Source organism: Hemitrygon akajei, chromosome 5 (assembly GCF_048418815.1).
Source record: "Hemitrygon akajei chromosome 5, sHemAka1.3, whole genome shotgun sequence".
Taxonomy (NCBI): domain Eukaryota; kingdom Metazoa; phylum Chordata; class Chondrichthyes; order Myliobatiformes; family Dasyatidae; genus Hemitrygon; species Hemitrygon akajei.
In genome coordinates, this window is record NC_133128.1 from 162,088,008 (window position 1) to 162,101,751 (window position 13,744).

A 13,744-nucleotide genomic window follows, 5' to 3' on the forward strand; every position below is an offset into this window, starting at 1 on the left:
GGTGAATCTTATTACAACTGCTCCACTGCTTATTCACTGCATTGCTGAATAAACCAATTTATTGATTCATATGAGGATCAGTATGTTCTCACTCTATTGAAGGAAAGAGTGCCAATGTGCATGAGGACTTATGCAAACATCAGGAATTACTCAGGTCACAAGTGCACCGCTGCTACACCCAAAGGTTATGCTATTGTGCATGTAGATAAAGGACAATATGAGTCAATTCCCATAATAGTAAATCATTTATGGGAGTGGCTGATCTCATTGTGTCCCAAAAGAGATGTGTGAGAAGTCATAAGATTGTTTCTCCGCCCAAGATTAAAGCACTACAACTTGATTAGCAACATTTAAGTAAACTAACCCCAATGAACCTTTGCTCTGAGTTAAAGAAAAAAATTAGCACACTTTTTGGAAATAATTGTTCGATTTTACTGATATTGTTTAATATTTTTCAGATTTATTAAGTTATCTCACCTTACTTCCTCAACATGTCACGAGTTGCTCCCTTCAGAAGAGCTGTAACTGATTTAGTTCATAGGAATCAAGATCATGCACTCAATACAACAATATATATTTTGAGAGAATTAGGTCCTGTTGGATTTCTTCTTAAAGAAGAAGGTGTAGCTAAATGTTTTAAGGTAAGTATGAAATAATCAAGAAGAATTCCCCCATTTTATTTGGAATTATTTCAATAAGTTAATTTTCATTGTTTTAATGTTTCTGCATATGTCAAACAATATAAATAAAATCATTTGATGCTTTTTAAGGTTTTTAACTAAATTATACAAAACTTAAACCATTTTACATTAATTACACTAACACAGAAACATAAAAAGAAACATAGAAAACCTATAGCACAATAAGGGCTCTTCAGCTCACAAAGCTGTGCTGAACATGTCCTTACTTTAGAACTACCTAGGCTTACCCATAGCCCTCTATTTTTTTAAGCTCCATGTATCCATCTAGGAGTCTCTTAAAAGACTCTATCATTTCTGCCTCCACCACCGGTAGCCCATTCAATGCATTCACCACTCTCTGCGTGTAAAAAAAAAACTTACCCCTCTGTACCTGCTTCTAAGCACCTTAAAACTATGCCCTATCGTGCTAGCCATTTCAGCCCTGGGAAAAAGCCTCTGACTATCCACACGATCAATGCCTCTCATTATCTTGTACATCTGTATCAAGTCACCTCTCATTATCTTGTATGCCTCTATCAGGTCGCCTCTCACCCTCCGTTGCTCCAAGGAGAAAAGGCCAAGTTCACTCAACCTATTCTCATAGGGCATACTCCCCAATCCAGGCAACATCCTTGTAAATCTCCTCTGCACCCTTTCTATAGCTTCCACATCCTTCCTATAGTGAGGTGACCAAAATTGAGCACAGTACTCCAAGTAGGGTCTGACCAGGGTCCTATATAGCTGCAACATTACTTTTCGACTCTTAAACTCAATCTCATGATTGATGAAGGCCAATGCACCATATGCCTTCTTAACCACAGAGTCGACCTGCGTAGCACCTTTGAGTGTTCTATGGACTTAGACCCCAAGATCCCTCTGATCCTTCACACTGCCAAGACTCTTACCATTAATGCTATATTCTGCCATTATATTTGACCTACTAAAATGAACCACCTCACACTTATCTGGGTTGAACTCCATTTGCCATTTCTCAGCTCAGTTTTGCATCCTATCAATATCCAGCTATAACCTCTGACAGCCCTCCAAACTATCCACAACAACCCCAACCTTTGTGTCAACCACAGCAAATAATATCAAAAGTTTCCTCAGATTTAAAGTATCCGTATTTTCTTTTGTCAAAAGCATCTGGAAATAAAAATAAACAAGACAGTAGTTAGTGGTACTTCATTCTATTTCTCTTCTCCATTTTGTTACTTACCCAGTTCAAGGTACAGAGGGCATAGAATATATTTAGAATGACTTTTCATTCACATGGTGAAAACCCATGGAACTTGAATTTGTCTATTTACAGCAGTTAATAAGCACATGGTTTTATTCCTGTGTCCATACAGCAAAAGTATATGTAATTCTACAAACTCATTTTTACAGAATTTTGATTTTAATCATTGGTTTGAAGTCTCATATTCCCATTGTTATCTGTAGCTTCCTAGAGAAACTGCTGGATTTGCTATCTCAGTTAGGTCAGCATGCTGTCTGGCTTTGCCTAATCTAAAGTGGCAGTTAATTTCTCAGAAAATTATTCACAAAGGAGCAATTTAATCAAGATTTATCAATGAAATGAAAAATGGACAAGCTTTGTAAAGATCAGCCCATCACTGTTGAAATATTATTAACATATTTGTACCAAATGTGTTGATTCCTCCAAGAGACATGAATGGCAGTGAATAGATAAATGGATAAAATTTGTAAGAATTTTACAGTTCAGAAGAAGTCCTTTAATATTCCCTGTGAACCCCCTATCTTAAGACCATAAGATATAGGATCAGAATTAGGCCACTTGGCCCACTGAGTCCACTCTGCCATTTCATCTTGGCATTTCCCTCTCAGCCCCAAAATCCTCTTTGTATCCCTTCATGCCCTGACTAATCAAGAATCTATCAAACTCTTCCTTAAATATTCCCAATGACTGCCTCCACAGCCACCTATGGCAATGAAATTCCAGAGATTCACCACTCTCTGGTTAAAGAAATGCCTCCTCACCTCCATTCTAAATGGATGTCCCTCTATTCTGAAGCTATGTCCTCTGGACTTGGACTCCCCTACCATAGGAAACATTCTCTCCACATCCACTCTATCGAGGCCTTTCAACCTTCAATAGTTTTCAATGAGATGCCCCTTACCTTCATATTCTATCTTTAATGTCTTTATGACTTTTTAGTTGCCTTCATTGGTTTTTAAAACCTTCCCATTCCTCTAACTTCCCACTAATTTTTGCTGTATAATATGCCCTCCTTGGCTTTTATGTGTGCTTGATTTCTCTTGTGGCCACAGTAGCCTTCAGAGTACTACTTCTTTATGATATATCTGTCCTGTACCTTCAGACTTGCTCCCAGAAGCTCTAGCCATTGCTGCTCTGCCATCATCCCTGCTAGTGTTCTTTTGCTCTCTTATCCCTCTGTAATTCCCTTTACTCCACTGCAATACTGATACATCTGACTTTAGCTTCTCCTTCTCAAATTGCAGGGTGAATTCTATCATACTATGTTCACACACCTCTAACGGTTCCTTTACCTTAAGCTCACTAATCAATTTTGGTTCATTGCACAACATCCAGTCCAGGATAGCTGATCTCCTTGTGGGCTCTACCATGAGCTGCTCTAAAGAGACATCTCATAGGCATTCTACAAATTACCTTCCTTGGATCCAGCACAAACCTGATTTTCCCAATCTACTTTAATATTGAAATCCCCCATGACTATTGTAACATTGCCCTTTTGGCATGAATTTTCTATCTCCTGTTGTAATTTGTAGATCACTGTTCGGATGTCTGTATATAATGCCCCTCACTGTCTTTTTACCCTTGCAGTTTCTTAGCTCTACCCATAATGATCTGACACCTTTCAATCGTATTTTACATTATTCAGTCTTTTGACTTGTATTCCTTTCTCCTCCATATAATTAATCACCAATTTCAAAATTGGTATTGCCTTCAATAATTTCAGGGTTCAAGTTTCTCAGCACTCTTGGTTTAAAAAAAATACATTCACAGACTGAAATCTGCACTAAGTATCAAATATGGAAAACATACAAAAGGGTCACAACACCTCACAAACAGTAGAGGAAGTAAAGGAATATAATTGATGGGTGTAATTAGAGTACCTTCGTTTCTCTAAGATTGTTATTAGAAAATTGTTATTTGAACTTTAATGTAAAAGCAATAACTAGTCAGGGTTCATACATTATGATTACTGTCTTAGAAACAGAGAAAAAAGATCTGTATTAGTAAAGCTGTATGTGAACAGATATACTACTGTGTATATTTACAAATAAGGAGATCTATTGATTTCTCTTAATTTTGTTTTTTGAAAGGTAACTATAGGAAATCCACACAATTGCAGCTGTTCCACATTTCTCAAAGAAAATGATCTCTGCAAACACATCTGCTGGTGAATTTATTTTCATGTATAGTCTCCAATTCATGGAATACTTCTGAATTTAGTGTTTGAAAAAGCAATAAGAATACATCTTGAAAAGAACTAACACAGTTTACTCTCTTGTATATAATAATGTATTCTTTTGTATGTTAAGTAAGATGCTACAACGTTAACTGGGAGACAGTTAAGCACGACAGACACTGTACAAATCTGGAGACTGTGGCATTTTCGGTTAAGTTCTCAGTTCACTGTTTGGTATGCTGTTCTTAGTAGTCTGAAAAACAATGGGAAATGATTCACTCATGTACATCTTCAGAAAAACCCAGTGCTTACTAATTGCCCCATTTGAGAAAAATTACACTTTTGTTTGATTAGTGAATTAAAAGGACCAACACCAAAATTTTCAGGTTTATGTGCTTTGTGCAAGAGAAAGAGGAATTGAAATCTGTTGGGATTAAAATCTAAGTAAATTGATGCAAAAGGATCTTGAAACATTTAGTCATTTTAACCAAACAATAAAACAGAAAATAAATCTACAATCTGAATGCATTGAACACAAGAAGTATTTTTATAGATATTTGCCCTTTGCTTGTGACATTGGCATTCAGTTTCCTTTGCAGATTTAAAAATATTTCTCTTTTTAATTCTTCTTCCAAATTTACTGTGTTATTTTAAAAATTGGTTCTCATTGTATCTCGGGTAAATTAAAATGCATTATAATTAAATACAAAGGAAAGTTTGTGGAAGAGGAGAGTGCTTTCAGTAAGAATTATGTTGCTTTTTACCCCCACCCTGCCATTATGGGCTTTGTATCTCATCAGGGAGCCGCTCTTCTGCATCTTTTCCTTTTCCTGTATCTGATTTGAAAGTATCTGAGCCAGCATTAATTGAGCACTGTTGTGTATTTGGCTAGTCCTGAATTTTCCCAGCATAGGCACCTCCCAGTCTGCATACAGGAAAGGAAAGGATATCAATCACTACTCTTTCCAAAAAAGACACTGAAAGTTGCACAGCTAACTGAGCTGCATCTTAATGACAGAACAAATTTTAAATGAGTCTCCATAGGACAGGAAAGTAAAATATCATTATCTCTTAACTATTTAGATCATAATAACCATTATCTGGGGGAAGGTGAGTAAATTATATTTTAAGCATTCTCCTTGAATCTTTCCTTTAACAAACTTAAGCTCTCCAAGTATATTTATTAAATTAGTGAAACATATTAGGTGTGTGAAAAATGTACTTTCACACAATCAATGGATGGTATTACAGACTGGGCTGCCTTGTCCAGGTTTAGTCTCTAGTTTATGTCATCTGATCTTAGAATTGTAGCAGGCTTCTGTTGCTGGCCTCCTCCTGTGCCAAAGAAAGGTATGTTCCTCATATTTTCTCTGACATACTGTTTATCAAGGATGGACTGCTCCAGTCAAATACCCTGTCAATATTCATAATTAAAGTCAAGAATAAATGAGGGACAGGTAAATTGTATACTGTAGTACAAGGAATACTTTGAATTATTACACAAGTAAAAGAAAAAAAGGAAAAATAGAATACTCTGGCTGCTTGGAAATAGTATGCTCAAAACTATTTCACTTCTTCCAAACAGGGTTTTGTTAAAGAAATTCAGGCTACCACGTGATCATGAATGTAAGTGCATAATTTATTTCTTCACTTAAAGAATTAAAGACTTTTGCACTGTTTAGGGTTTAATTATTTTGTAAGCCGAAGTACATTTAACACATGAGGACTATAAAGCACATTCAAATAACATTCTATTTAAAAAAGATTCTTATATTTTAATCCGTGAGCAGATTTTGTTTACAAAAGGTGCTAATAAACTTCCCCAGTGAAAGATTTTCTACAATATCCTTGCACCCTGCAATCACTTTTCTTGTTGTTTGGCAGAGAGGACATTATTGCAATTTGCTGATGCTTCATGAATAATCATATTGCAAAAAATAATTCAGCCATGGTGAGCTTGCTGCAGATGAAATATACTGAAAGATTATATTCTACGAAGTAACTTTATCTGACAAAAAAAATCAAACATTAAGAGTGGTATCGTATTATTTTGCATTATTGCTACATCTCACGTTTAAATATAAAGAGGGGTTTGGGATATTGTACAGTTTTTGCTTGAAGTTATGCAGTCATAGAAAAGTACAGTACAGAAACAGGCCTTTCAGCTCATCTAGTCTGTGCTGAACCATTTAAACTGCCTACTCCCATACCACTACCATCCCTGCATTCACCATTTGTGCTGGCAGCTCTTTCCACGCTCTCACTACCCTCTGAGTGAAGAAGTTTCCCCTCTTATTCCCTTAAACTTTTCACCCTTCACCCTTAACCTGTGACCTCTGGTTGTAGTCCTACACAACCTCAGTGGAAAAAGACTGATTGCATTTAACCTATCTTATCCTTCATAATTTTGTATACCTCTATCAAATCGCTCCTCAATCTTCTACGTTCCAAGGAATAACATGCTAACCTGTACAATCTTTCCTTATAACTCAAGTCTTCCAGACCCGGCAATCCTTGTAAATTTTCTTTGCACTCTTGATCTTATTTACATGTTTCCACAATACTAATCCAAATTAGGCCTCACCGATTTCTTATACAACTTCAACATAACATCCTACCTCCTGTAATCAGTACTTTGATTTATGAATGCCAATGTGCCAAAAGCTTCTACTATCTACTTCCAACAAATTACACATTCAACAAATTACAGACCTGTATTCCCAGATCAGTTTGTTCTACCACACTTCTCGGTGCTCTACCGTTCCCGTTCACTGTGTAAGACCTACCCTGGTTGGTCCTACCAAAGTGGAACTCCTCAGACTTGACTGCATTAAATTCCATCTGCCATTTTACTGCCTATTTTACCAGATACTTCTGCAAGCCATTATAGTCTTCCTTGCTGTCCACTACATCCCCAATCTTGGTGTCATTTGCATATCCACATAATCATCACGATTTTTTAATTGTATATATAAAAAAACAAACAACAATGGGCCCAGCACCGATACCCATGGCACTCCACTAGTCACAGGTCTCCAGTCAGAGAGGCAATATCTACTATTATCTTGCTTCTTTTGCCTCACATTTACAGAGTCTGTGTCCATCTCTGAGTAGATACAGATGCAAAACAGTTAGTTAAAATGTCCCCCATCTCTTTTGGCTCCACACTTGGATTACCATTCTGATCTTCCAGAGGACAAATTTTGTCCATTGCAATCCTTTTGCTCTTATCATATCTCCTTTACCTTGTCTACTAGGGCAACCTCATGCCGCCTTTTAGCCCTCATGATTTTTTTCTTAAGTGTTCTCTTGTATTTCCTATACTCCATAAACACCTCATTTATTCTAACCTTCCTGTACCTGCGATGCACCTCATTTTCTTTTTCATAACCAGGGCCTCAATATCTCTTGAAAACCAAGGATCCTTAAATCTGTTAGCTTTGCCTTTAACTCTAATAGGCATTTTCAAGCTTTGTATTCTCAAAATTTTACTTTTAAAGGCTTCCCACTTAACAAGTACACTTTTGCCAGAAAACACCCTGTCACAATCCACAATTGCCAGATCCTTTCTGATACCACTAAAATTAGCCTTCCTCCAATCTTTGAAACAGCTCAGTGTCCTAGCAAACCTTCCTGCGAGGATATTAGTCCCTTCCAGTTAAGGTGCAAACTGTCTCTTCTCTACAGGTCCCACCTTCCCTGGAAGAGAGCCCAATGACCCAAAAATCTATTGCCCTCCCTCCTACACCAACTCCTTAGCCACATGTTAAACTGTCTCATCTTACTGTTTCTGGCTTCACTAGCACACTGCATGTGTAGCAATCCTGAGATCACAGCCCTGGAGGTTCTGCCCTTTAACTTAGCACCTAACTCCCTGACCTCACTTTGCAGAACCTAGTCATTCTTCCTACATATGTCATTGGTACTTACATGGGCCATGATCTGTGGCTTTTTACCCTCTCACTTAAGAATGCTGAGGACTCTATTTGAGATGTCCCAGATCCTGACTCCTAGGAGGTAACATAACATCCATGAATCTCTTTCTCATACACAGAACTTCCTTTCTGTTCCCCTAACTAATGACTCCCTTACTCCCACTGCTTACCTCTTCTCTCCCCTTCCCTTCTGAGATGCAGAGTCAGACTCAGTGCCAGAGACCTGACCACTGTGGCATTCCTCTGCTAGGTCATCTCCCCCAACAATATCCAAAGTGGTATACCTGTTGTTGAGGGAGTTGGCCACAGGGGTACTCTGCACTGGCTGTTTAACCCCTTTCCCCCTTTCCCCCTCCCTGACTGTCACCCAGTTTCCTGTGGCCTGCACCTTGGGTGTAACTATCTCTCTATATGTCCTATCTATCACATCCTCAGCCTCCCGAATAATCCAGAGTTCATTCAGTCTCAGCTCCAACTCCTTAATGCTGAGTGTTACAAGCTGCAGCTGGATGCACTTCTCGCAGGTGTCGTCAGCAGGGACACAGGAGGTCTCCCTGCCTTCCCACATCCCACAAGTAGAGCACTCCACTATCCTGCCTGGCATCTCTACTGCTCTGACTAAGCAAATATAAAGAAGGAAGAACAAACTGTGTGGGAGGGGGAACTCTACCTGCAGCTGTTTTACCCTCTCTGACTGAAGCCCCTCCTCACTGAAGTCTTGAAGAACTAAAGCCTCAAAACCCCCACTCTAACTCTGTCCACTCCAATGATGGCTGCTCTGCTTGCCCCTGCCTAACTTTAATTTGTTCTTTTCAATCAATCCTGAACGCCAGTTGGCTGCTGCTCCAAGTTCCAAACTGCTGTGAGTCACTGCCTTTTCTACTCAATCGGTGAACCTGAGTGCACTGCATCTTCTCAGGCTTCTGATCTCTGATTGAGCGCTGCTCAAAGCCTGAAGATTTTGTACTACCGAAAATTATTTAATGGACGGAGTCCTTCCATTATAATTTTATCTGCAGTGTTTTCATTATAATCAAATCTGTGTATTTGATTGACTTTTGAGATGCTCCAGTCTATAAAAAGTCAAATTATTTGCATCTCTGAAGAGTTTGTTGGGAGTTTTAGAATTAGAATCACTACGTGATTACACATAAAAGCTATACAATAAAAGTATTATATTCATTGGACAGAATTCTCCTATGACCTCAAGAATTGCTAGACGTAATTCTACAGTTTATTTTTTTTTAATTTATTGAATATAGGACTTAATGGAGTTTCTTTTAGAGTAATTGAAAAACAGTACAAAGTCAATTGAAATAAGATAAAAATAAGTTTTCTACTATTCTTACAAGGCTATCTCCACTTTTAGTTCTGGTGAGTTAACCTAGGTTCAGCTACCTTGCAGTGTTGATCCCATTTATCTAAACTGGGGCTATATATTAATGCTGCCATTGAGTTCAGTGATTCTGAGCTTTTGAAGAAATAATCAACTGGGCTTCTCGTTATGTCTATCTAGTGGCAGCTGCAGGAAAGTGTGATGAATGGTTATTCAATAAGGCCAACTTCAGATTCTATCATCAGATAGCTAACTTCCAATTAATGCCAATCCTGGAACATGAAATTGCAATATAAGGAACTGCCAATGCCAGAAGATAGTACTACAGCACAAATCTGAAACAAATGAGTAAAAATATCAAAAGACTTGGTCAAATACACAGCTTTTGGGGAGAGGAAAACAGAATTAACATGTCAGAGCAATAAACAAATTTCACCTTGAAATGTTAGAAAGCTGTTCATCCACAATTTAAATCAATAGGGAATACAAATAGGATAGACAATAAACTAATTTCTATTGATGTACCGTGAAGAGCATTCTAACTGCCCATGACATTATCTCACTGCTTATTTGATTTACCTTTTTTAAATATGTGTGTGTGTGTATATATATATATAGTACTATAATTTGCAGATTTTATTATGTTTTACAATATACTGCTGCTACATAACGTCAAATTTTGCAACTTACACCGGTCATATTAAACCTGATTCTGATTCTAATTTTACAGTTAGTAATGTTTATAATACAACCCCATTATTCTAAATCAACCAATGAGCATGTAATGTAGAAACCTTGTACTAATATTATAATTATAAGGAACTTAGTCCTGGAAATATAAGGAAATTAGTCCTGCATTAATTGTAAATTTAAGAATTTCTATCAATTTTGAAATTGATAATTTCTGGGTTTGCATTCCTTTCAGGTGCCTTCCAGCTTGGCCTTGTGGACCGAGAAATTGAAATATTACTGCGTAATCTTCACATAGATGAAACAGTACAGTTTCCCACTAGAAATTCTAACGTAAAGCAGAATGTTGAAGGAGCCATTGGAGATGTGCTTCAGAAGGAAATTTATCCTGAGGATATCTGTCCTATTTGTCAAGAAGAGCTACTGAAAAAGAAACAACCTGTGACATACTGCAGGTGAGATTTGTGCTTGTTGAAATATTAAATTATGGTTTTGAATAAAAGGACAGAATAAGAACAAGATTTCTGCAAAAACTGCAAAGTAACTCAAAAATATTTTTGATCAACATGAGAATATTAAATATTAAGATACTTTTAAAACTCAGATTGCCAGAGGACAGATACCTTTATTTATCCATGTTTATAATGGTGCACAGAACAGCAGAAATGTATTAATAGTATTTATAATTAATGAAATGATGCATAACCCATTAATTATTAGAACATTTACAATATGTATTCAAAGTGACTTAATGCAACTTCAAATTGTTTCTTTCAAACATTGCAGTGTTAATTGTGTTTTTACATTCTGGTCCCAGTAATTGTGTTGGGCAAGTAAATCTACTATATATTTTGTTCCACAACTTCGGTCTGTGAGTAAAACAATTAAAGTAAAAATCAACAGGTTTGATCACAGGTCTGCAGTAAATTCGTCTTTATGTTGTGTGATGATGTTAGGTGCACCACAGCAATTGAACTGACTTTGTATTATTTGGCAGAGGGTAATTGAAATAACCTTAACCCTGGTTCTTGATTGCTAACCACTTTCTCCTCTTACTATTAGAATGTTTTGTGTTTGGAATTGGCCTGGTTGAGATGCATTCATAATCCCTACCTCCCACAATGCCTAAGAAATGTCATTTTGTTGAAATACTAAAAACTGTTTGTAGAACAATGTTGCTATTATCAGACCCTCACCCCAACATGTACCACTTGAATTTAATTTCAAAAGTACAGCTCTAATTTCTAAACCATAATCTAATATATTCAATTAGTTGGGACTGACTTTGATCATCATCTGAAACTTTGTTAAATGACTCACTGTTGAAGTCTGCATAGGTATTTAACACAAAGGGTACAGATTGGAGTTAAATCAAAACAGATTGTAATTTAATAATTCTATTAGTGGAAGATCAGAAGACAATTGACCTCTAATTATAGCTTTTATGAAATACTACATTAATTAAAACTGGGGTCAAAGAGGACAGAAAAATGATGATCGGATAATGTTAAACTTTATATTAATTAAAAGATTACATGGAACATTGAAAATAATACTTCACTTGATTGCTTGGTTAGGTTTCAAGTTCACACATTTCAAATACAGCAAAATGAGTGATAATGTTGTTGATGTTGCATAAATGCAACCTGGCATGTTAGCCAATCATCATCATCATCATACTCTGGCAATGCATGGAAGAACAAAGGAAATTTAAGCAACTTGTATGCAATATTAATCCTTAAAAATATGTTTGAAAGACAGATGCAAATCATGCTTTGTCATAATCAGCAAGTGTACATTGATTTTGGGTGAATTTTAAATAGTGGAAATGAGTACAGAGTTAACAGGAATGGCAACGAGTAATGGAAATTAGAAGTCATAGAAATTAATGGCACAGACAACCATCAAACCTTTTCTGAAATTTAACATGAAAGGTTAATATAGTTGGCTACATACAATATTCAAAGTAGATGATATCACTACCCATTCCATCTGTGATGCTGTGCATATTAATATGTAGTTTGACATGTTCAGCTCGAATGCATTTAGAATAAAATAGAGCAGTTTTACACCTTTTTTTTAATCTCCTTGATTGAACAGGCCTAACCCATCATCTTCCTCTTAATAGTTGGAGCCAGAGTTTACCTGAAACTGAATACTTTACATTATTTTGTATTTTGGATTCCTTTTTGTTTCCTTTATAATTCTTGGTCCATTCCTTTATTCCCACCAACCACCCCACTTTTTTGGTAGTTTCCCTTGTGATCACATGTGATGCAACACTTATTCTTTCTCCTCTTCCCATCTTGTTGTGGTTCTTTTCCACGCTTTGTGGTGCATTAGGTGGCAATCTTGCTGCTTCTTAAGCATTTTTATCTGCTTTTTATGAGGCCAAGTTGCTAGCTTGATGTACAAACCAGCATGGATGGACAGCATGCAAGCAGCTGACTGGATTTGAACCAGGGACAACTCACTTCACAGAACAGGGTGGATGCCACTATACCACCGGCTAGCCTTTCCCACTTCCAGAGACCCAAATATTCTTTCCAGATGTATCAGCAATTCACTTGTAATTCTTCCAATCTAGTGTACCGCATTCATAGTGTTCATAGTGTACTGGTTAATAGCTCTCTTAAAACTAACTTGTCATTCATCTTATTAATCTGTGTGACTGCTTGCGCTGATAGCCTGTCATGATTGCCAGGGTTACATCAGTTATTACGTTAAAAAGTAAATAGTCTAGCTTTTCTCAGCACATGTATATCTAACCAAAATTTACGCACAAAATGCTGGAGGAACTCAACAAGTTGGGGAGCATTTAAAAAAGGGAATAAACATTCAACATTTCAAGCAGAGACCCTTCATCAGGACCTGCTTATAATCCTGTAGGGTGTTGACCTGAAACATTGACCGTATTCTCCTCCATTTATGCTACATGTCTTAGAGTTCCTCCACCATTTTGTGTGCATTGTTCAAGATTTACAGCATCTGAAGAATCTCGTGTTTATAATGTAGACAAATGATGTCTGTTGACCCTATTTATATTCTCAGTGGCCACTTTATAGGTACACCTGCATATCTCTCTTTAATGCAAATATCCAATCAGCCAATCATGCGGCAGCAGCTCAAAGTTTAAAACCATGCAGTCATGGTCTCGAGCTGTTGTTCAGACCAAACCTCAGAGTGGGGAAGAAATGTGATCTAAGTTACTTCGACCATGGAATTAATGCTGAAAGGGTGCTTTGAGTATCTTCAAAAACTGATGATTTCCTGGGATTTTCATGCACAATAATCTCTACAGTTCACAGAAAATGGTGTGAAAAACAAAACAAAATATTCAGTGAGTTGCAGTTCAGGATTCAAGATTGTTTAATGTCATTTCCAGTTCACAAGTGTAAAGGAGAACAAAATAATGGTTACTCAAGATGCAATGCAGTACAAAAAACTCAATATAATAAAGAACACAATAATTTTAAAAAACACAAAATATATAAGTACATTAGATAGCTTATATACTTTGATTGTATGTCCATAAAATGATGATAGGCACAGAATTGTCTGTACATAACTTGACTCTGACAAGAAATAGTAGTGTAAAGTAGTGGTCATGTAGGTGTGGAGGGGTGGGGTAGTGGGTGGAGGTGCTGGCCAGCCTTATTACTTTGGGAAAATAGCTGTGTCCAGTAG

General features: G+C 36.9%; 1 protein-coding gene across 1 annotated transcript in view; it reads left to right on the plus strand.

Moving 5' to 3' along the window:
* The first annotated feature begins 471 nt into the window (after positions 1–471).
* The window catches only part of zswim2 (zinc finger, SWIM-type containing 2), a 32,104-nt gene continuing 18,831 nt past the window's right edge, over positions 472–13,744 (plus strand). Inside the window, exons 1-4 of the mRNA XM_073047039.1 lie at positions 472–641; positions 4,011–4,087; positions 5,682–5,722; positions 10,293–10,512. Coding sequence (XP_072903140.1) covers positions 492–641; positions 4,011–4,087; positions 5,682–5,722; positions 10,293–10,512 — 488 coding nt within the window. The 5' untranslated portion in view covers positions 472–491. The remainder of the gene's footprint in view (positions 642–4,010; positions 4,088–5,681; positions 5,723–10,292; positions 10,513–13,744) is intronic.